The sequence below is a fragment of the Barbatula barbatula genome (assembly GCF_947034865.1).
Source record: "Barbatula barbatula genome assembly, chromosome: 11".
Lineage (NCBI taxonomy): Eukaryota > Metazoa > Chordata > Actinopteri > Cypriniformes > Nemacheilidae > Barbatula > Barbatula barbatula.
In genome coordinates this window covers 9,266,998-9,291,502 of record NC_136774.1, presented here as the reverse complement: position 1 = coordinate 9,291,502, position 24,505 = coordinate 9,266,998, and the positions used below count along the sequence as shown (strand labels likewise).

Genomic DNA, 24,505 nt, shown 5'->3' with positions numbered 1-24,505 from the left:
AAAGACCAACTCGGTCGTGAATGGATCTGTGCAAAATGTACTTTGAGGTGAGAAATAAACAATAGAAACATAGAAAGATGAGATCAAATGAAACTACGAATGTGGAAGTGACATCTACTAAGCTGGTGTCTTTTTAGAGGTCTTAGGCTATGTAGTGCAAAGTCATCTGATATGTGCTGGGGCGTTATTGCTCATGGTGTAGGTAAGGGTGACTGGGGTGTCCGTCTATGCAGTGAGGGACGAGGGGTTACGAGTATTTGGTGGATGAGCTAAGCCCCTCAGGAGTAAATGGTAATGACCTCACGGCCTCCTCCACGCACGAGGAGGACCCTGTTGAGACCTTCAGTCAAGACCTCAAGAAATTCCATGTCTGTGTCTGAAGTTAAGAGGCTTAATTGATTTATGGAATTTATTATGTACACTATAGGCATAAAATATGTACAATTATTATAAACATGTCAGAGATTGATAGAGACTTTGGAAATATAGTAATAAGGATACAGGTTTCTTCTCCAGTGCAGTTCTTAGGTGGACCAGGCATGTTTAGCAGGACAAGTTTAGCTTCCTGCGACTTCTTCACGATGACCTCATTGAGCTTCTGTGCATGATGCATGCGTCTGACATTAAACTGATTCCTGAAGGATAGATCATATGAAGAAGAGAATTGCCGAAACATTTTCATCAGCGGTTCAGGATTTCTCTGTATGACTCCATCAGCTAATAACGCTACTAATACTTGGATTTTATGCTTATCAAACTGATGTGAAGTGTGCATTGATATGAAATAATAATTCCTTTTTTTCTACATAATTTAATGTAATTCAATGAAATAGCGTTAGTGTTTTCTTCACTATACTTACAAGTTCTCCCATTCACTGAAGCATAAAAAAAGAATAGAACAGAATAAAACAGTTTCACAGCAATAATTCTCCTTTTCAGTTGTTTTAAGTCATGCCACGGCTTAATGTTCAGCAGCCTAAATAGCATTTTTACGATTTTACATTTGCCCTAATAAATGGATAGTTCATCCAAAATAAATTTTGAAGAATGTTGCTTAGCTAACAACGTTGGCCCCCATTGACCTCTATTACATGAACACAAAATCACTTGGTGCATTCCATTTGGCCGTAAATGGATTGCGAAGTGGACTTCACAGGGTATTCCACCATCTTAAGTGAGATTCCAATCCGAAGGGAGCGAACAGAGTGAACAGGACGGCCAGATGATGAATGTATTTATTTGTATTTATATTTTATAAGCGAGATGAAATCGACGCAACCATGGATTAAGAGCACATCTTCACATAGTTGACCAAATTAGGATAGAAGATTTTAGAATAATCAAAGCTTCATCAGTCAAATAATAAATATAAGCATAAACAAAAATTAAGATTATATTGATTAGATTCATAATGCGTGTTACGTTTATGTATACTTATTTTAAGTAAAGTTACAATATTTATTTATATTGTAATCTGTGCAACCGTCCTGTTGCCTTTGTTTGATGACGTTGCAGGGCATTCCAATTAAGCATTTTTTTGTCAGTGAAGTCCGCTTCAACGGATATCACGTGCTCAGGAAGTAGGGAACGGTGAACACTGCGTAGGAACCGTATCAAATGGAACCCAACTACTGAGACATTTCTCAAAATATCCTTATTTACTATATAATTAGGCATATCGCTGCTCTCCATCTGAAACCTCTTCCATCCATACTTCACGATTTTATGCCATAAATCATTATTATTAGTCAACCTTTTTGTCGCGGGGTTGGCAAATATCTAACCAATAAGAATTATTGAAAAGTGCTCATCAACTTTGACAATGCAGTATTTTATCATATAAAAAATACAGTGTTTTTTCCTCCATTTCCTGATATAAAGTGAATTTGGAGATCCAAGGTCTCAGGAGGACAGCGACGATGTACAGATTTTGAATGACATGAAGGTGAATACATGATGACAGAATTTTGATTTGGGGTGACCTTGACCTAATCCCTTGACCTAATACTTGGGGTAGATAGATTAAAAAATATATTTTTACTAACTAAACTAATATCAGCTATGAACATTTGAACTTCCTTAAGTGCAAAGCTGAATAAAATGTTTTGCATGACATTTCTATTTTCATTAACTGTACAATGATTTGTTCTACATTTCATTTAATAACATTTTCTGATTCATTGCTTTGCCATTCACCGGATACCAATTGGTCTAATAATACGCTCATAATATGATCAATAGTGATCCTCATTGTCATGACTTACGGTTTCATATTGAACATGTCCTTCACACCTTCAGGATTGACCGCTGCTGGTTTATTGATCTTCTCTGTATCGTCTGTCCAGGTCATCTGAACCTCCTGTCCGGGGCTCATGGCCGCTGGGGTGGGAGAGGGTGGTGAGGTGGGGCTAGTGGGGGTGGGTGGGGCATTTTTTTCCTGAATGAGTTGCACCTGTCGAGGACGGGAGAGATGTAAAGACTGAGAGAAAGGTAAGAAGAGGATAGAGGGACGGGAAATTGAGAAGTAAGAATTTGCCATTTTTAGGTTGCATTGTTCTTCAGGAGAGAGAGAGAGAGAGAGAGAGAGAGAGAGAGAGAGAGATACACTTCCAGGGTGTTAACAGGAAAGAAAGATTCTCCAATAGATAATCACCAAGAGAAAAGAGAGAGAGGGGCTAAAACAGAAAGTGATAGAGATGCTATCTTCACATGACTGAAAGGTCCATCTTATCGTCAGTAAACAGTAAACGGATAATTGTGTCACGGAAGAAAAAAACAAGAGATGACTGTACCTCCTCCTCAGGTTTCTCTTCACCACCTCCCGCCACTGAATCCTCAGGAATGCTCCTCTGCGCGTGCAGGTTCGAAGGGTTCTTCCGCCTAATAGACCCACGAGAAACATCTGTGATGCTCTGAATCTGAGGACACAACATCAATGCGGTTACATTGATTTAAGAGTGGCACCATGATATCATGATGTATATGGTCATTCATTAGGAAATGGCAATATCTGATAGAAGAGAAGGATGAAATACCATTTTGCATTATGCTTTTACGCTTCATTAACCAAACTTATTACAAAAATTGACAATGGGATCTTAAATCTGATTTGCTATATTGGCTAAGCTGTTCAGGCTGTTAATAAACAGCAAACAGGCACATGGGACCCCCAATTTAATTCTAGAATAAGTAACATTGGGGTCCAAAAGTGTGACACTGTGTCTTATATATAAGTGTCTGTGTCTACTTGTGTATAATCAATACAAATTGGCTGACATTTGATGTATGCATCATGCCTAAAGGGGTAGTTTACTGGAAAATATCATAAATAAATATTCTTTCATCAATTATTCAGGCTTGTTGTATGACTTTCTTCTGCAGAACACAAAAGAAGATATTCTGAAGGACATTGGAAACCAAATAACATTGAACCCCATTGACTTTCATTGTAAGCACACAAACCACTGAGACATTTCTCAAAATATCTACTTTTGTGTTGACAGAACAAAAAAATGATGACAGACTGATAGTTGTTGCAAAACGTTTCCTTTGTTCTTTGTGGGTCTGTTTATCATATTTTGTGACTTGACTGGTTCAGTAAGAGTGTCAGTACCTCTCTCTCACGCTCATTCTTGGTGAGATGCATTTCCTTGAGGAGATGTGATCGCTGTTCCATCACCAGGGTCTTTTCGTAAGTGTAGGCTGAGATATCACTGTCATGCTAAAAAACAAATAATAAAAGGATGTTAGTTTGTTAGTCTCTGTCTATGTGTGTGTGCAAGAGTGTGTGTCTGTTTCTCACCATTTCCACCACCTCCACCTCAGCATCAAGACGCAGGTGGTAGAGAAACGTCATTAGATCTTTCTTCATCTGAATGCTGTTGTCGTCCATCTGGGCCACGGTGAAGATGCGCATCTTACACTTCCTCCACACCTAGAAACACAAGCAGGAATAGAATCAGTTTCTTCTTATGACACTAAGCATAAGCATAACCCAGACATTCATTTCTTTTATACATTACGCAACAATGAAACTTGCTTTGAGACACATGTATTGAGAGGCGTTTCAGTAAAACAAATAGTTTATATATAATGAGTTCAATATACTGAACAATGAAAGTCAATAGCAACCCCACCATGACAAAACCGTGTCTGTATAAGATAGAGAGAGAGAGAGAGAGAGAGAGAGAGAGAGAGAGACCTTGTGTTGGCGCAGAAGGAAGGGCAGGAGCATAAGCATGCCTCCGTCATGAACAATCCACCACACATCAATGTGGCCCTCAGTGAAGCGTTCGCCGTTTGATGGATAAGCAGAAATGTTCTTTGGCACCAGCAGGGCTAAGCTCGCCGCAGTGGTCTCCCGGACCACCTCTGTTAACAAAACATACCATATAATAAACAACATTTTGAGTGTTCGTAATGTTTAGTGGAGTTAATATTTGTCTACCATATGTGCTGTTTACTTTTTATCATTACTTTTTTTTAACGGAAAGATCACAATCACGCTATGTTATCATAAGCAGTAAAGCTACATTGACACAAAAGTCATAAAACACAGGTAAAAAGTGCATGCTTGTGAATGTGACCTTTCCTGAGTTATCTTAAAAAAGTAAAGCCTGGAACCTAAGGCTTGGCTGTCTCAGCCCACAATTCAAGCTAAACATTAAACCGAAGATAACCACTATATTCAGTTCATAAATATAAGCTTCATGTAAACAGCTGTTGGAGAATGACTGTCTTACCAATGAAGTTCCTGCAGCGGTGGCGTTCCTCCGTCTGCTTCCAGTTCTTAGGGAAGCTGACCAGTACCGCGTTATGGCGAAGACCACCAAGACCACCAGCCTGGATCAAGTGTGAAGTGGCATCCCGCAGGTTGGATGAAATCACCACCTGACTGAATCCCTTCACTTTCTCGACCTCCATCAGCTTCCTTAGAGACTGACAGATGGAAGAAAAACTGATCGTTGGTGTCTTATTTTAGGAAATGTTATTTTAGTTTGTGATTCTTTGCGTTTAATACTTGGTCTGCTTTCTGCGCCTCTGGTTGGTTGTTCAGGAAGGTTCCCTCCACGCATGCCCCCACGATGGTCAAACCTTTGCCAGCTTTCAGCTGACTGGTCAGAGACAAAAGTCGTGGCTGCTCTAAATTCTGCTCCTCATCCAAGCTTGTGAGCACTAAAATCTGTGGCCTGGAAAGTGAATTTTAATTTCCGTTGAAATATCCTTTTTTATAAGAAACGATATTAATTGCTATTACAGCAATAATATAATATTAAAGATGATAAGCAGGTATTGAATATTACTGATCAGACACTAACCTCCAGTTTTTGGTGTGAGGTGGACCTTCTTCCAGTCGCATGAGGGCATATCGGGCAGCACTAAGAGAGATGCCACGTATCCCATCACCCCACTCCTTCTCTGCCCTAAAGAGGGAGAACACGAAAGTGATGTCAAAGTAAAACTGCGTTTAAACCCATTTCATGTACTATATGTAATGTAACATGTTTCTCTGAAGAATCAGAATCTATTAAACTGAATGTATATAAGTTAAACAGGAGACTCCTGATAAATTGTGAACAATAAACTAGAAACATGTTTAAAAGCAATCGTTTTGATGAAGATTTTTATATTAATATTATTTTACTTAATGTACAGTATATTAGTCAAACATATAATTTTATATGAAATTCCTTTATGTTACTTTCTTTAATTGGACCCTTAGAAGATAAACTTTAAATCTGATTGGCTATTGCATTTCTTATGACAGAACATGAATATTACAGATATATGTACAGTATGTACTTTTAGAAGCAAGGTTATTATAGTTTAATTAATTAAATTAATTAAAACTTTGAAAACGTTCCTGTACTTTGAATTCAAATAGAATCTTGACCTAAACAATTTTTGGAAAACTGTTGCCTCAAAAATAAAAAGTTGAAAGCACTAAAATGATAATAATTAACAAAAAATAAAATAAAAATAAAAGCAACATAAAAAAGTAAACAAATAAATGATACAATTACAAAAGAATATACCAACATTGCTAAAACTAGTAAAAAAGTAAAAATAACATAAAAAACGAAGAATCTCCAAATAAAAACTAATTAAAAATATTTAGAAAACTAAGTAAAACTAAAATCAAAACTATAATGAGTCTGTTAATAAAATTGTTTAGTATAATAATCTAATCATTTTAGTGTTCAACTGAAGAGTCATACACATCTGGGACGGCATGACGTGAAAATTTACATTTTCAGGTGATAAAATCATTTAAAAGAAGTAAATCGGATAAAAGCTGTTCACTCATCAAGTTTAGACCAAATGAGAAACTGAATCTATTGTGCAACATTATTTTGTTCATTTGCATTGGTCTAGGTTTAAAATGTCCGAAGCTACATAAAAACACACAGGATGCACATAATTATTTTCATTCATTAAACTGTCATAAAACAGTTCCTCTTAAAAAGCACCCCACTGGCCAGAAAAACTGTACAGCTAATAATGGCTTTTTCTCCAAGAGTGAGATTGATCTTTTTTGTGCAAATCATTAAGTTTTTGCTTTTTCCGTCCACCCTTTCCTCCCGAGGCTCGTTTTGGTTTGCTTACCCGCAGAACTCAATGTATTTGTAGATGCAGACAGCGATCCCCATGGCAACAATGGCATAATACCAAGAGCACAGAAACATCAGGGTGAGACACAAGCTCATGCCCAAGAGTGACAAAGCCCTGAAAAAACAACACCAACACTCAAACAAAGAAGTGTAAAGTGTATCCAATGTATATTTGTCTGTCTATCTGTAACACTGTATTAGTGATTGTTCCTGAGGGCTGAAATTACGTGGTGTGATTATGGTTTGTTACACTGTTATCTTTCATCCTTACAAACCAATGATTTGGTCATCAGATACCTGAAACACGGTTTAGGAGACTAGAGGACCAGATGTGTTTAAGCGTGTGTTATTATGTACCAGTGGTAAAACTTGAAGCGTGGTCTCCAGTTAGGGGTCCTGAGGAGCGTCTGAAGCGCACAAGCCAGGTTTACAAACATATAGCACATGAGAAAGAACCTGTAGAGACAACAATGCAACATTACAAACTGTTGAAAATAACTGGTGAAGATAATTTAGACATGTTATTGATAGATTGGCAAACTTGCGGATTCAATGCACTTCCAAATGTAAAACGGAGGTTTATCTGGGAGTCATGAATCTTGACATTTGTTTTTTTTACAGTGTTGCTCACATTGACAGAATGGGTGCGACAGCATCCAAGGAGGCAATGAGGATGCCAATCTCACAGATACAGCCCGTCAGTAGAAGAGCCCACGTAGGTTCACCATTAGCTTTGCCATGACCAAACACCTGTAAAACATATGAGCGTCATTCATCTGTGATCAACAATAAGAGAGAATCAGAATTGACTTCATGCTTGTATAATGTGGGTGTACTCTGAGAAAAGGAATGATTCCATCTCGGGCGATAGCTTGGAGGAGGCGGGGGGCTCCTGTCAAACTCTGAAGTCCCGCCCCACAGGTGGAGAAGAACGAGCCGAACACAATGACCCAGGGCGAGGGCCATGCCAGGGTCCCAATGACCAAGTTACCATTCACGCCTTCCCCAAACCTGTATAATTGAAAAGGAGTAAGTTGCTTTCAAGCTAAAATTTTGCATATATTTATCATATTTTTTCACAATTCATTTTACACATATTCAAGTGGAATGTTATGTTATGAAGTTATCACTGTTTTGAAGGTATAGTTTACTCCAAAATAAGGATTCTATCATCGTTTTTTCACACTCTTTTTATTTCAGACCTGTGTGACTCTCTCTCTTCTTCAAAACACAAGATGAGTTATTTTGAAGAACGTTGGTAACCAAACAACACTTGACTTCCACTGTATGTACCACTGAAAAATTTTTCACCAAAAGGTGTGTTCCACCAAAAAAGTCATATTCAGGTTTTGAACAGCATTTACTGGTTAATGTGAATATATGATGACAGAGTTTTTATTTTTGGGCGAACTTTCCCTACATAAATCAAAGAACGTACTTGTCTCTCAAAACGACTCCGTCCACACAGGCTCCAAACAGAATCACAGAGGACATGTCTGGGAAAGTTTACATTTAGGACAACACAAAGCAGCAAAAAGACATACATCCTAAAAAAAACCATCGGCTATTTTATTACAGTAAATGTGAAGCTCAATACATTTCGTTGCACTGTACTTGTATGTGTGTAATGACAATAAATTGAATCAAATTTTTACATTTTGTGATTTCCCAGATATCAAATTACACTCTTTATCAAGGGTCTTCAACCGGGGGTCCACGGCCCAATGTTCTCTTTAAGCTGCGCATGTGTGCGGCGGCGCAGACTTATTCAAGCTCCCGCTTATTGCAATTTTAACCTGCCTGCGGACAAAAACATCCATTCAGGTGGCAGAAGCTATTTAAGAAACATTACATCTGCTTCATCATCTCCCTTGTGATAAATTCAGAGTACGCATGAAAGAAGTTGCGTGCAAATAAAGTGCATTGTTTTGGAACTTCTGTTCAAACATGTTAAAGCTGTAAAGCACTAATTTGACACCACACCGCTTCTGCAGTGTAAACTCTGCCAAATTATCGTAAGTGTTTAAAATCAATGAAACGCACAGCGTGTACTGATGGTGCACGTCAAACAAGTTGCCCCAAAAACAAACACGGACTCATTGCATGTCTGATATGATGCTCTGCAGAAGAAAACACAACAATGCTAATCCATGAGAAAAACAACGGCGCTCAGAGTTATAAAATAGCGGTGGGTTCTATAGAAAGAATTACGCTTAATAAAACGGCTTGCTTTTACAACAGAATGCATAACATCTGCACTGATTTTGCATCCAGAGAGGACCTCTACCTCCACTGGAATAGTCTTTGTGCCATAAACCAGGGTCAGTCATCTCATCGAAGCCTTAATAAAACTAAGGTTCAGGATAAGTAAATTGTCCATCTCACAGTCAAATTAAAATGTATGGTGCTGCAAATCCCTTAAAATAATCAAACAATCTATATTAATAATACAATTAATCCACAAAACAGTGTGTATGTGGAACCATAACATGCATAATAGTGATAATGTAATTTCTTAACCTAATATTGCTTTGACAATAACTGTTGTTTCTCTTTAAATAGCTCTGTTTGTTTAGGACAAGGGGGTCCCTGCTCCATGTATCCCTCATCTAAGGGGTCCTTGCCCAGAGCAAACATTGAAGACCCCTGCTCTATATTGTACTTCCAGGATGTCTCAATGAAAGTCACGAGTCATTTATTTGACTGACGGGCAGTGTAATGGCTTTTGAGTGAAGGATACAGATAAAGGAGGTGGTTGCGATGGCCAGGATGGTACCAACAGGAATGGACTTCTGAGCATCCTGCAGGTCCCCAGAACGGTTTGAACCAGCCATGATGCCTACACCACACACAAACACACACAAACTATATTTAAAAAATTTGGACAAAACAAACTGCTAGTGATGACGAACTTGGATTACTGATGCTGGTGCGTTTGTGGCTCAGGTTTTTGCTTACATTGTGGGGGCCTAACATCCCCACAAGAACAGTAAAACCTCAACCTCAAACCTTGCATTGTGAAGAGAGCGAACGACACTCGTGAGGAAAACAGCTTAATCAACACACTAAATCACATCTTAAAGGGGTCATATGGTGCGAATACGTTTTTTTCTGTGTCTTTGGTGTGTTATAAGTTGTCCATGCACGTATTAGACACGTACAACTGAGCAAAAGATGCATTCTATCTAAAAGCGAATATTCAAATGTGTGCAGCGCATTTCACATATGATTGGGACACGAACCTCGGAGAGGTCAAGGGTGACTGTACACTAAAGCTTTTGTTAAAAACCATTACAACTTCGCAAGGACAGTCTGGCGCTTCAGATTTGCAGCATGTGAGTATATTTTCAATGTAAAACTTTGTTACGGACTAACGCGAGTTGAGTTTTGTTCAGATTTGGGATATAGGGAAGTACCGATGACATTTTATCACCTGTCAGTAGAATTGCATTGGAACCTGAGGTTAAAATGGTAAGAAGCTTTGCATTTCCATCACACGCTTGCAGTATTCAACCAATCACTAAGCACTGGTTAACTTGCCAATCATAGCACACCTCACCTTCAGAGTGATGAGCTTTGAAAAAAAACAGCACATTTCAGAGAGGCGGGGCAAAGAGGAGATACAAACATACATGGTATGTGTAAAATAAAGGGGTTTTTGAACCTTAAATCCTGTATACACGTGGCATTACATCTAAAACAAACGATAATATAATTTTTAACCGTGTCATATGACCCCTTTAATGAAAATCTAAAAATGCAGCAAAGATTATGTGAGGGTTAGAGAGGCATAATATCAACAGCTCAGTATAAAACTAACACAAGTCAATGTAACGTCTTTATGTGAGTGACAGCAGTCTGTTTCTTTGTGGCTCTGGGCCAATGTAGAAAGATGCTTGCTTATGTAACCAGCTCTACATGTTGTCAACGCTGGTGAGAGGACACAGACATTTGCGTCATATAAATAATGCAGAAAACTTCGCTTAAAAAACATTTGCTGATGCATTATTTATTAAGAGGACTTAATAAAAAAATCATATTTCAAATAATATGACAATCCAGTCTAAAATAGGCCTAATAATATAACAGACAGGCATTATTAATTCCAATATTATTTATCAGATTGTTTCACATTTGGTTCTGACCTGTGACAGAGGGAAAGTAGATGCCAACCAGCAGAGTGAAGAAGCTGGTGATATCTGCCAGTACATATTGGTTGCTGTTGGTTATTGTGGCATCAGGGTCAAGCACAGCTGATAAACCCCGTTTCTCTAAGAATGAATTTTTCTCCGTAAAGGTACTGAAGAGGTTCTCTGTGAGAAAAGAAAGAGACATTTGTCAAATTAAGAGATCCCCAATATACGCATTGTTTCATACGTTTTCATACAGAAAGTCCTGTAATACACAATTCTAAAAAAATTATGTTAAAAGTCCCAGTGAAATAAAAAATTACAATTCCTATTTTTCATGAATTATTGCAGCTTTTATTTTTACAGTCAAAACAAATATTAAGTGGTTTTCTCTTTGAGTTTTTTGCAGTTTACTTAGGGGTAAATATTCATTTTAAAATTAATTTTATACAGTTATCACTGCAATTATTATTGTACAACTATTCATAATTATTAAATATTACAAATCAAAAGACATCTTATATATTACAAATCAGATTGCAAACTCCTAATAAATGTAATGTCAACTCCCCAAAAATATACAGCTGTGGAAAATATTAAGAGACCTTTTCCATCCAAATTATTTTCAGTTTTTCTGAATTTACCATTAAGTAATGTTTAGGTAAAATTTTAATTTTTGTTTCATTCTGTGAACTACTAACAATATTTTTCCAAATTTCAAATAAAAATATGCTTTGCATTTGCATTTATTCCCAGAAAATGAAAACAGGTGAAAATAACAGAAAAGACGCTCCATATTTTTTCGTACCTCAAATACTGCAAATAAAACAAGTTAATATTCACTGGTAAAGCAATATAACAGTTATATTTGTACACTTATTTGGGAAAAGTTCAAGAATTATTATTTATGTGATAACCTCAACTTTTATCAGTTTTCATATGTCTTGTCATGCTGTCAGTCTTCCACATTGCTGTTGGATGACTTAATGTCACTCCTGAGGTTTGATTTTGTTTATATTCAAAAGACACTGGACTAGAATGACCACAATACATCTAGAAAGGATGATTACATGAAAATTTTGAATGGTCTAATGATATTTTTAACGGCTGTACATTGTACATGCTGTACTGTTGGAAAAATTCAATTCGTATTGGTTTTTCCCACAGTTTGATATTTATCAATAACCACAGCACATCCAGGATTTCTAAAAAGGATAGATACTAATAAAAATTTGACTGGTTAGATAAGTAGTAACTTTGTCTGTAACAGTGAGTGTGAATATTAAAGGCATTGAATAGTCATTTTAATGTTGTGGATTTCTGACCTGCCAGAATTCCACTCATGACTCCAGGGATTCCCTGGATCTGAGTGATGTTGTTGTTGGTGAAATACTCATCACAAGTGGCATTCAGAAACTCTGAATCACAGAAGAGCCTCCAGAGTTTGGTGGTGACAGTGGCGTTGCCTCGTTCTATGGTCTTGGCACAAATATCAAAGCCCTTTGAGGTAAGAGTTCTGTTCCCGAGCACACACACCCTACACAAGACAGATCCATATGATTATGGTCGTCCTAGAAAATACACCTTTTAAATACAGTCATTACAATATGTTCTTACGGAAAGTCTGGTGGGTCAAAGGATGTTTTGATGACCCCCGCATAGACAGCGAGAATTGAGAGTACGACGCAAGCGAGGAACACGAGGGCCAACTTGTTGACATACTTCACACCGACAAAGACAACAATACACATGAAGGATAGAACGATGGTGCCATACACGCGCATGTTATTCAACAATGCTGCCTCTGCTTCTGCCCCCTCCAGACCTTCCATTTTGAAAATAGCAGCTACTGGCACAATGTAGATCTATGGAATAAATACAAAGAAATATAAAAATGTTCAGATTACACAGGTTTATTTCCTAAGAAAGAAAAAACAAAGTTAAGATCTTTTTAAAGCTTCAACTATTTCTACTAGACATCAATGATATTAAATGGAGAGCAAAAGGAAACTTGTTTAAGTTCACCTGAGAAAAGTTTTAGGAAACATCTCAAAGTCTGCAATCAAAAGTCAACATTACTGAAAATTTCAATGTGAACTGTATTATGTGTTTTTATAATAGAATTTACCTTTACAATCTACATTCATTTTTACACTTCCATACTGTACTCTTTGTGTATTTTACCAGTTTCATTTGTTTTTATTTTATTTTAAGTTGAAACACAACTGAGAGTCTCCTAAGCTATAGAAGAGCAGCATTCTGATTTGTAGAAATCTGATCAATGATATAAGAAATATACCAAACGCTACATGTTAATACAAAAATGTATAATAAAAACCATATAATTATGAACAGTTTAAATAAAATAAAATAAAATAATAAAATAAAAGGCTCTGTCTACATGAATGTCAAGAAAAAAGAATACTTCTAGCAATGCAAAGCCTGGCATACCAGCAGGATTTCGATGCACCCCAGGATGTACATGGCTCCAGCAAAAGTGGTACCAAGGTAGAAACATATACCAACAGCCCCACCAAACTCCGGCCCCAATGAACGAGAGATCATGTAGTACGAGCCTCCAGCTGTATGTCGCAATCACAAAAAGAAACAGTCATGTTGAGAGAAATGTACTATGATATGAGAGAAATGTAATTTGAAGAGGATGACAAGTGCCAGTCCAATTTATTTATTCTACTTTTACCTAACAGAGACAGACATGTATCCGTACACGAATGCACACAGTTATAAGTCAGGAGCTGATCTCAGCACGGTTGGGAGCTGTACTGTGCATTGTAGCTAACTGGCCATGAAGAACAACAGGACAGCTGTCCTCTGGGCTTCAACACACAAACACAAACACTGTGAATTTCGCTTACCTGGCACAACTCCATTGGTGGCAATCGCACTCATTGAGATGGCAGTCAGCATAGTCTGTAAATATGGTAAATAAAGATCAATGCAGAGCGGGCAGTAAGTGATGGAGACAGAGACTCTATGACAAAGCAGAAATAATAATTCTCCCTTTCCAGTTAAAAGTACAGGGAGAATCATAAAGGGACAGTTCACCAAAATATGACAATTATTTCATAATTTATTCACCCTCATGTCATTTAAAACGTTTGATTTTCTTTCTTCTGCATAACAACAAAAAACGATTTCTCAAAATATCTTTTTTGAGGAAAGAGTCATATACCGGTGCTAAATTATAAAAGTTTATAAATGATGTCAGAAGTGTTTTTTGGGGTGAACTATCTTGTTAAGCTTGGAAACACATTGCTCTTGTATGTCCACTACAGGTCACCATACATCATATGTTAAGAAACTACTTTTAGAATGATAAACTACATGCATTTCACATCATTATTCTGTATATCTGTGTCAAAACAATGAGAGCTAGACTTATACTCATTCATTGTCAATACGTATCCATTTACTGCGAGACTACTAGTAGCTATTATACTGTTCTGTCTTGTATGTGGGTTGACAGAAATAGTCTAAGAGTGTGCAACGATAGCGTTTGGCAGGGTCTGAAGGGCATTACGGGGGATTTACAATATGATGAGACAGCTTTCAAGTTTTCAATATCAAAAGTTTTTAAACCAGATGGGACAGAATGGAAAAGAAGCTCAGAGTGGCAGCACTGCACCGCATGTTCACTTACATAACGCTCTACAAAGTCTAAACAAAATACCTCAGTAGTGGCCAAAAGTGATGTGTGGAGATAATATTAATACAACATTTATTTTTTGTGCAAAATATGAGGAATATTGGAAAACATCAAGAAAACACAACTTGGTAAAGGAGCAATGTAAAGATTTAAGCGGCATCTAGCGATGAGATTGCAAATTGCAACCAATGGCTCACTCCACCGCTCCCCCCTCCCTTTCGAAGCACTACGGCGGCTCTCACAAGACTACGATTTTCTCACATGTCGCAGAAGATAACGTATTTATGAAACACGCTCTGTAGAGCAGTTTGTCTGTTAAGGGCTACTGTAGAAACAACATGAAGAATTCCATGTAAAGGGAACTGCGGTGTATTTAAATAAAAATAGCTCATTCTAAGTTAATAAAAACACAAAGTTTCATTACGTAAGGTCTTTGTACACCTCTGAAGAGTCATCTATATTATATTGCATTTCTATCAGTAGATCCTCCTGAATATTACACGATGCACCTTTATGGTGTTTATTTGTTAAAATGTCATGGCAAAGAAGTTTTCTTTTTGAACAAACAAGAAATTAATTCTTACTTTTTTTGCAAAGCTAAGCTTCAGTCTACATTCCAAGAACAATAACACAATATGTGTACAATGTATTGTCTCTGAAAATATTGTATACTTGAATAAAGGGCAAAGACATAATTTTAAACTTCAGTTTTTTTGGGCACTTCTATGTTTCCCAACACACGCAGAACGTATACAAACATAAACACACACGGCAACAGAATCTCAGCGAGACAGCTTAATGCTGGCCGCTGTCCATGGTGCTAAACTGGCAGCTCTGAAATGAAACACCTCATGTCAGCATCAACATTTATGTTCTTGGCAGAAACTCGGAATGGCAGCGCTGACACTCATGCTATTTCGAGATACAGCCGTACAACAAAGTGATTGTATAATGGTAAGTGATTTTTAGTTAAAGATAGGAAGGGGTAGAAAGAAACAGTCTGAGCTCTTGGGAGGAATCACGGAGAGAGGTAGTGTACTTAGAGTGCACTATGTCTCTGTGGGTCTTGATACATAATGTTTATAAGGAATTCTTGTTTCCTGGGCTTGTGTCTGCTGGTAAAAAGTTTTAAAAAATTGGAAGGAAAGTGTAGCTATTTGTGGAGCGTCTTTCTTAAAGTTTGTATGTGTCAAACCCTGGCATATAAGACAGACCCTACGATGTGAACAGAATCGCCTCTTAAACTCATGAATCATTAAAATTTAGATTACATTTGTCCATCCATAGTGGTTTCTATTTTTTATTCTGTACATAGTTTGTGCATTAATGTTTAAACAGAGGAATAATTTGAGAAAAGCATAATGCTCCATTGTGTAATTTGACACTTTAATGACTGTAAAAGACAGAATTTAAGCGTATACGTGACTGACCGTAGAGCAGCACATGAAGACGATCAAGAAGGTGCCCAGTACACCCCCGGCGCCCACCAGCCAGGTCATCCTGAGAAACAAGATCACACCCAGAATGTTCTGCAGACACGGCAGGTAAACGCCCATTATCGTGCCCATACGTGGAGCCTGTCAATCAAACGGTCAACCAATCAATAAATCAGGACCTCGTGCACGTGCCATCAGCTTCATGGTGCCAGAAACAATTCACAAAGAGCATTATTAAACACCCATTATAGTTGTCCGTCAATCAACATAAATCCAATCGATGATGAGGAATCATCCATCAACATACACGATTGGATAATGATAAAAGCGTTTTAACGGATTTACCTGCACAGTTTTCTTGCGCGCCTCCTCGTTGTTTTCGGCCTCTTCATGTTCTTTACTGCCCTGTGTCAAGTTGGAGTAGTTGGCGAGGCTGCTCAGCAGAGAAGAAACCATGGGACTGGTGTCCATCTCCTCCTACAAAAGACACATGCAACATACAAAATGTAAATATAACCATTTGAACCACTTTGAGATCATAAGCAATGTTTCATTATAATGGACTACTGGACCTCAAACAGGGCCATATTTTTCCCATCATACTGCTGGCTTTTCTCCACATCACTGGTGCTGCTGTTGATAAAGGGGCTGCTTTCCTTGGATGCTGCATCTCCTGTGAACAAACAAAACATTTGTGTTCATTAGCAACTGTGCAAAAAATGTTTTATAGCGTTTGGAATTAGGCTGTTACGATGTCAGATGGTCACTACACGATTATCGTGCCCATAAGAATTCACAATAACATACAGTAATAAATATTATCGTGATATCTACAAGTATTTTTTTAATGGACACTAGAAAATTAGTTGCTGTTCAAGCAACTCATTTGACAAGTTTACTCAAGTCTCCTTGAACTATTTCTTTGAAACAACACCTCAGTGAACCATCCACGAGAACTGCATTGTATTAATTAAATGCCAATAAACACCAAACATCTGGCTAGCAATCTGTCAGATATTTTTTCCGCGGATTTGTTCATAGTGCATGGAAGATCAATGTCATCGCATTAGTACGTAATATGTTATCAGATTTACAGCGTGAGCATTTTCAGTTTAAAGGGACATTTCACAACAATGTTGTGGGTTCGATTCTTAAGGTACGCACATACATATCAAATGTATAACTTGCAAAGAGCATAGTTTGCTTTGGAACCTGCCAAATTTACAAATGTATCAGGCTACAGTATGTTGCATAACATCCCATTTTACACATTTTCTTGCACAAATTAAGAGTGTTACACAGTTTATTTGCAATTATTTACAATGTAAAAGAAGAGAAAAGGAAGAAATATCCCCTACCGCAACCCCCCCAAAATGCATCAACAAGGCACACTTGTACTTGCATGTGAATGTTGTGTGTGTGGGTGAGGAATTTTCATGATCTCTACATACTCTTCCATGGCAACAACCCCGTTCTGATCCTATTTTTACCCTCCCACTTCCAGGCACACATCCTTTAACATTTCACGGTTTAATTTAGACGGAGTACAGCATATCCCCTCAAACACTGCAAGGATGCTGTTGTGAGATAAATATAAATAGCAGTTATCATACATCAAGCCCCACAGATTTTAATTGTGTGTATTTCGAAATCGGAGTGGATATTGTACGCTGCCACCTTCCCTGCCTTCTCTAACATAATTATATGTGGGAGCAAGCTCATTATATGGTCAGGGGAATCCTGCCTCTTAGCTTGCCCGATTTAATCTGATGTATTAGTTTAATTAATCACGCTGCCCTGCAAAGCTTTGTACATTTTAATTTTCACTACATTTGCTTGCTTATTGACCTGTGACCCTACGACCTTAAAACACACAATTCATCAACTAGTAATTTCATCTGTCACCGCTGAATCAATACAGCACCATGCGTAAGGGTTCCAGTGCCTTTCAATACAAGGACACATTTGAGGTACAATAAGGGTATTTAAGCATCACAATGTCTTGTGTTTTTTAGGTTTATCTATTTTCGAACCGAGCACAGTTCTTCTGAATTTATTAATTAACTTTGGCATTTTTTGTGTTGTGTAAAGACACAGCCTATGTAAATTATGTTGTGCAAATCCAATGTTTATTGTTAACTAAATAAAACAATCCTGTAATTTTTTTGGTGTTTCCAGACTAAACATTTAATGTGTTTTCTCTAGTCTTTGCTGAAGTCAGTTTGTTCGGCTCTCTTGAGACATTGTTTCCCAACAGACTGTGTAATAAGCCACAATGAGTAAGGTTGGGAGTACAGATAAAGAGAGATCTTAATCTGTGACACCTAATATTGTGTTCCAACTCTGTTGTTTCTGGGTTTAATAAAGGACTGTTGACAGATATCAGACGGATGATGTGGAGTGTACACTGGGGGTCTGTTCACTGACATCAGTTGGGGTTAATGGTGGTCTGCTGATTCTACCACTCGTAAAATTTTATGTCTCTGCTTTTGTGTTGCTGAAGTGGCAAGCTGAGAAAAAGCCAATATCTGCTTCTACAGTATCAGAGGCTTCCCCAGGTTTCAACCAAACCTCCAGTCATGCATCCATCTCTCAAGATCTCTGTGGCAGCTTTCACCGATGCCCCCGAGCCCATCCAGCTCGGCAGACTACATCTTCCAGCTAAAGAGAAGCTTTGCCGCTTAAGTGAAAGACTGTGTCTGTATTGTGCCGGCCAAGGTCATCAGGCTTCCGCTTGTCCGCTAAAAGCCAATGCTCGCGGTAGATAGGGAGATCCAGGCGAGCGGTACTTCAGTCTCCCCTACTATCTGTTCTCGCACTGTCCTTCCGGTGACACTCAGTTTCAGCGGCTCCTCCTTTAAGAGCAATTTTGCAGATGAAACCTGGGCCCATAAGAGGGGTCTTCCCATTCGGCAGTTCCATCCACCCATCGCCACTGGCTGGAGGGCACTGCCATTCCTTTTATTGTGTGGACCTATCATCGGAACTTAGAATACATTCAGTCCGCCAAACGACTGAATGCCAGGCAGGCTCGGTGCACATTATTCTTCAGGCGCATCGATTTCACCCTGTCTCACCAGCCAGGGTCTAAGAATAGTAAACCCGATGCGCTCTCTCGATGTCTTGCCCCAGTAGGTGATCCGCTCAATCTTCCCGACACCATCCTCCCAGATGGCCGGGTGGTGGGAGCGACTACCTGGGGAATCGGGCACCGCGTCAAGAGAGATATGGTCGGAGTCGTGGTGCCCCGAAGGTGCCCATCGGGTCTGCTCTTTGTTCCTAAGTCGGCCCGCACAGCAGTCCTTCGAACTCTTCCAGACTCACCTGCCATGTGGGTGTTAGGAGATCGCTGGCCGTCATCCGCAAGCAGTTTTGGTGGCCAGCCATGAGAGAGGACATTCACCGGTTCGTATGGGCGTGTCCGGTCTGTGCACAGAATCAATCTTTCAATGCGCCTCCCGTTGGTTTGTTACGGCCTCTACCTTTCCCCTCCCGTCCGTGGTCCCATATTGCCCTTGTCCAGTGGCAAGACGGTGATCTTGACCGTGGTGGACCGCCTTTTTAAAGCGTCCCTGTCACAGGTTAACCTGGTGACTATAAACTTGGACTTACAAACACACCCATTTCACGAATACTTCGCATGGCCGGCAATAGTTACATCTGTGTACACATAAGGAAAGTGTTATGGAGTTTTAGTTTGTTTAGTCTAAAGTTTGTTGCTACTGTGTTTTGTTATAGTTTTCAACTCTTTATACATTTTCTTTAAAGATGTAATTATTTTTTCTAAAAATAACAATGCCAGAACACATATTAACTCGTATGGGAATTACCTTTATTTTTCCACATAATTTCCACAAACCTTATTGCAGTTTAACTTCCCGGTTCACACTCAGTACAATCAAACCCATAATCCAGGTTAAACAGTTTTTTATAGAAACCGCCACATCACTTCCGTTGGAGGATACCATTTTAGGGTGATGTCAGAGGGGGAGGGGATTGAGAAACAGTTGCTTTTGCTATTTAATTTGTTGTTAAACTCTTCCTCTGTTAATGGTTGCTGTTTAACTGGTTTGAAAGGTTTAAGTGTTATTTTGAGTATCTATATTATTTAATTGGATGACTTCAAACTTAATTGTTTGTCGATTGACTTGGTATGCTCTATAGGAGGGGCTTCAGCCTATAAATAGGCTTGCTGGCCGAAAGGCTGGCAGTTCTAATGGTGGACTCTAAGACAGTGTTGCAAACTTGGGCCATTTGGTTTAGTCAAAATTAGCACATTGTTGCTGTTTTTGTTTCCTTTTGTACAGTTTTTATTTATTTTTTGTTTTCTCCTGCACTGTAAATATTTATCACCTTCCAATAAAACACCATTTTTGGATTTTGCATCAACTTTTTGTACAGCACGTCATTTCCCTTTTCCACTCCAACTGGTTGGCCTCCCTACAGTCCCATTTCATTGGTCTTCCCAAACTCCCTTCGTCCAAGGAGACGGCCCGGGTTTTGGTGGACCAGGTCTTCCGCATCCACGGCCTTTCCGAGGATGTGGTTTTGGACAGAGGTCCTCAATTTGCCTCCCAATTTTGTAGGGAATACTGTAGACAGATTCAGGTGCTGGATTCCATCGACAAACCAACGAGCAGTCCGATCGCGCCAACCAGGACCTGGGTAGGATGCTCCGATGCATGGCTTGGCTTCCCACAATCCTTCCACCTGGAGCCAGCAGCTAACCTGGGTTGAGTAACTCCTTGCCGGTATCTACGACCGGGCTGTCTCCATTCATGTGTTGTCTAGGTTACCAACCCCCTGTGTTTCCGACCCAAGCCTTTTGAAAAGGGCCAGGGAAGCGCTAGTCCGGTCCCGGGACTGTACCAAGGTGGTAGGCACCTAGATACATATGTGGGCAAAAAGTTTGGCTTTCAACCAAGGACCTTCCTTTGTGGGTCCTGGCCCGCAAATTGGCACCCAGGTTCATTTGACCATTCCCCATCGTCAAGGTCACCAGCCCGGTGATGGTCCAGCTTCGATTGTCCAACCCTTTCCGTCGTGTTCATCCTGTCTTTCATGTCTCAAGAGTAAAACCTGTTCTTTGTTCCCCCCACATGCCCCCTGTTTTCTCTAATACACCCTGGTAACAATTATTGGCACCCCTAGAAATTCCTGGGAATATCTCCCAAGTATATTCCCATTAATATTTTAATTTTCTGAACACACCAAGGTGACTAGTATTGTTATGTTGTCCAGTCATGACTTCTTGTTTCACAGGAGAATAACATTAAGTAACACAAAGCCCAAACCCCCTTAATCATCCATCACAATGGGTAAAAGCAAAGAATATTGTTCTGATGTCCAAGATTTCTACAAAACTGATCAGAACAGACGGTAACATCTGTGACTGTGATGCAGGCTTCAGTACCCAAAAATCATAAACTGTAAATCTGATGCACCTTGCATGTTTTTCATTGATCAGAAATGCTAACAAATACTCCTTTCTAAGTTCAATAGACCTCCTTGCTTTATCCAGCATATTGTAGCTCATAATGATGGACCTGCAACTGAGAAGAAAATATGTTTGAAAACAGATTAATTTTATTAGCTCTAGTTTTCCTTCAATACATGGCTACAAGCCAGCTTGGCATCTGTGATGGTTTTCACCCACTCCACACCTTCAGTTCTCACAGTTTCTGTCTCTCCAGCCTTTTTTTCCATCCTAAGACATCTAGAAGAATCACGTCTGCCTTCCACCTTATCCTTCTTGCCTCCAGACGTGAAGGCCTTTTTCATTACAGCAGATCCATCAGATATTCAGGATTAAATTGATTAGATCAAAGATTATAATGTGTCCTTTTTCCCGTTGTTCTACTCTGTAGTTTCCAAAGAGAATTGAACTGTACAATTACAAACAAAACTCAGTCCAGAAATGCAATGTGAGATACACTGACAGGTACAACAACTAAAAGGAAATGAATGTAAGGAATCAAATGAGCTTTCAGGTCCACCGAAAGGGTTTGTTTTAAATTTTGAACACTAAATAAACATGCTCAAAAATTACATTTGAACAGTTACAGATACTTGTCATTACTTTTCTATGTAATATATACGTCTTCTATTTTGTTTAATTCAATTGTGCGGTCTTTAAAGAATAAGTCAATTAAATTACATCGTCTCTGGATTGTGGCCAAAGTTTACTGGAGGGATTCTCTTCCAAAAATCTATTTATTTTCTTCTATAAACACAACTCCACTCCTTTAACGCCACCAGTGCTAAAATAATGGCCTTTTTTGTTTTAATGACACTCCCTCAGGACAAAGGCCTCTGTTTTTACACACTGAGTGAAACAGCAAATAGCGCTCGTCCTAATAACCCAGAATTGACTGTTTCCCTTGAATTATCCTCCGCTTACAATCAAAGGAACCAATCGTCAAATTAGTTGTGTTGATTTAGTTAGCAAACACCTATTTTAAAGCAACTAAAGTACCTAAAGTTCTGGCACTCTAGGGGCATGTTTGCATCGCAGCCATTCAATCAAAGCAAGACCACAGTCCTATCTTCTTATAGGGAAGATAGATCATTTTAAAATCGCTGGCAAAAACCACAATTAAATAGCATATTTATGATAAACATTCAAAACTGACACCAACTGTACCATAATTTTTGTTCCTAAGCTGGAGCGACCCTTTCAGAGATCGCTCCAGCTACAGAGCATGTGCACAGATTAGCTAGCGCCTCGCGAGACTTTGCGCCCCTAGCCAGTCTTTATCGACTTTTGATGGGCCTCTTTTTTCTGGGAGGTGGGGCTTGCTTTGCGGACGAGAGCCATTAAGAGACAGAGTCGTGTCAACTCCATAGATACCAATGGAACAGTTTTTTCAAAGCAATGGCTGCTCATAGAGTGGCAGCAAAACAGACCAACTGAGGTGAACATTAAACCCATTTAAAGTTGTTTGATGAATAAAAAAAGAAGAAATAAATTCCTGGAACTCTCTAAAGCCTCCATGAATCAGGGGACAAACAAAAAGTTTGAACTTCTGTTGAAGCGAATCTCTCTCTCTCAATGTCTCTGGAGTGGCCAAAAATGAGCTATGCAATCCTGTGTTTTATAGGATATAGACAAAAACCTAGGGGCAGAACATAAGTTCAACACAGATCAGAGGTCGAATGTAGATCAGACAGAAAACAAGTGAAGTAGGATTAAGCCCTAGACGTCGTGTTTGTTCTGCAAATCCTTGATTACTGTAACATCCGGCCTAATGATGTTAGGTCACATGCATTAAAATGAAAAAAGATTGAACACAATCCAATTCACTGAGCGAAAGAAATGAACAATGACTGTTTTCCATAACTCATTATCCCTAGATTCAGAAGCTTAAATGCTCAAGGAAGTGGAATACCTGAAATATTAAGTGAAATCATGTTATGTCTTTTCAATTGCTATAGTCAAACTGCAGAGGAGTTGAAGAGGTGGACGGACCTAAGATGCTGAGATGAAACAGCATTTTAGAGGTTGACAAGATGATAATAAAGAGAAGAGCTTGAGGCATGTCACATTTTTTAACAGTTCACAGCTGTGCACACACAGAAATTAACATGGACAGAAAATTGACATTTCTGGAGTGGTGAATTTTGATATTCATGTTATACTCAGGGCAAATGTGCTGATTTACAGAGTTGGTAATGTTCTTGGTCAGAACATACAAAAGTCGGAATTCTCCACCACAGTATTTGATTTGCAGACATATGGTGGAGATTGCTAGACAGCAACCTGCCAATGAGAGCAGGCCAAGAGAAAATGCTGACACTCTGAGTTAAAATAAAATCACCGCTCGCTCTAGGCGAAACCACCTCTCCTCTTTCCACTCTCACGTACTCTGGAACGCTGTCTGGAATTTTGTGAATACAGACTGGAATGATATAAAGTGAAATGTCCTACTGCTCTAAAGCAACAGTTCAGCCACAAATACAACTTATGTCATCATTTATTCACCCTCGTGTTCTACTATTTATATTGTGTTTATCTTGTTTTGTGTTGTAATTTTCTTATTATTTTGTTTTTTTGTGTTACTTGGTTCTGTACAACAAAAGCAAGTATTACAGTGTTTCAATCTCTCACCGTTGACCCTCAAACCCTTTGTGTGTTGTGGGTGAACATTATTGACATAAACCTTCATGTTCTCCCCAGAGAATCTTCAAACAATACTGTGACTCAAGACTTACATAATGATCGTCCAGACCACAAGTGAGTCTGAGTGTGAGTGTGTGTGTGTGTGTGTGTGTGTGCAGTGCTGCAGTGTCCTGCTGCAGACATCATTCAGCAGTGCCATTAAAATGTTGTTTTTGTGTGACTTCATCTGGACCAGTGTGTTAAAAACAGTTTATATTTTACGACAAAACTGATTGAGTTAACTGAAGTGCCTTGAAATGTGCATCATTATTCAATGTGTAAATGTCCATTAAAGGGATAGTTCTGGAGTCCTGCGTTTCAGCCTGTGCTTGAAAAATGTCCATGGATGGTCCTAAGGGACAGTTTTCAAGTCATATTCAAAATGCGGGCCGGGTATAAATTTTTCATAGTGCCATTGTCCCAACTCCCCTACAGCGCATACTTTTCTGGCGATTAAATTTGTGTCACGCGCACTGTACGCTGTCCCTCACAGGGGGAACTAT

At 38.9% G+C, this 24,505-nt stretch overlaps 1 protein-coding gene across 1 annotated transcript in view; it reads right to left on the bottom strand.

Moving 5' to 3' along the window:
- Positions 1 to 278: 278 nt before the first annotated feature.
- slc12a5b (solute carrier family 12 member 5b) overlaps positions 279 to 24,505 on the bottom strand; it is a gene marked incomplete at both ends in the record, with an annotated part of 41,914 nt that continues 17,687 nt past the window's right edge. The window contains 25 exons of the mRNA XM_079467704.1: positions 279 to 370; positions 502 to 635; positions 861 to 875; positions 2,265 to 2,452; positions 2,793 to 2,918; positions 3,614 to 3,721; positions 3,803 to 3,934; positions 4,202 to 4,371; positions 4,743 to 4,938; positions 5,021 to 5,189; positions 5,319 to 5,423; positions 6,607 to 6,726; positions 6,969 to 7,067; positions 7,243 to 7,361; positions 7,448 to 7,622; positions 8,050 to 8,107; positions 9,352 to 9,450; positions 10,757 to 10,924; positions 12,067 to 12,278; positions 12,359 to 12,606; positions 13,193 to 13,323; positions 13,618 to 13,672; positions 15,839 to 15,985; positions 16,190 to 16,321; positions 16,417 to 16,517. Of these exons, the coding sequence (XP_079323830.1) occupies positions 279 to 370; positions 502 to 635; positions 861 to 875; positions 2,265 to 2,452; positions 2,793 to 2,918; positions 3,614 to 3,721; positions 3,803 to 3,934; positions 4,202 to 4,371; positions 4,743 to 4,938; positions 5,021 to 5,189; positions 5,319 to 5,423; positions 6,607 to 6,726; positions 6,969 to 7,067; positions 7,243 to 7,361; positions 7,448 to 7,622; positions 8,050 to 8,107; positions 9,352 to 9,450; positions 10,757 to 10,924; positions 12,067 to 12,278; positions 12,359 to 12,606; positions 13,193 to 13,323; positions 13,618 to 13,672; positions 15,839 to 15,985; positions 16,190 to 16,321; positions 16,417 to 16,517 (3,299 nt within the window). The remainder of the gene's footprint in view (positions 371 to 501; positions 636 to 860; positions 876 to 2,264; positions 2,453 to 2,792; positions 2,919 to 3,613; positions 3,722 to 3,802; positions 3,935 to 4,201; positions 4,372 to 4,742; positions 4,939 to 5,020; positions 5,190 to 5,318; positions 5,424 to 6,606; positions 6,727 to 6,968; positions 7,068 to 7,242; positions 7,362 to 7,447; positions 7,623 to 8,049; positions 8,108 to 9,351; positions 9,451 to 10,756; positions 10,925 to 12,066; positions 12,279 to 12,358; positions 12,607 to 13,192; positions 13,324 to 13,617; positions 13,673 to 15,838; positions 15,986 to 16,189; positions 16,322 to 16,416; positions 16,518 to 24,505) is intronic.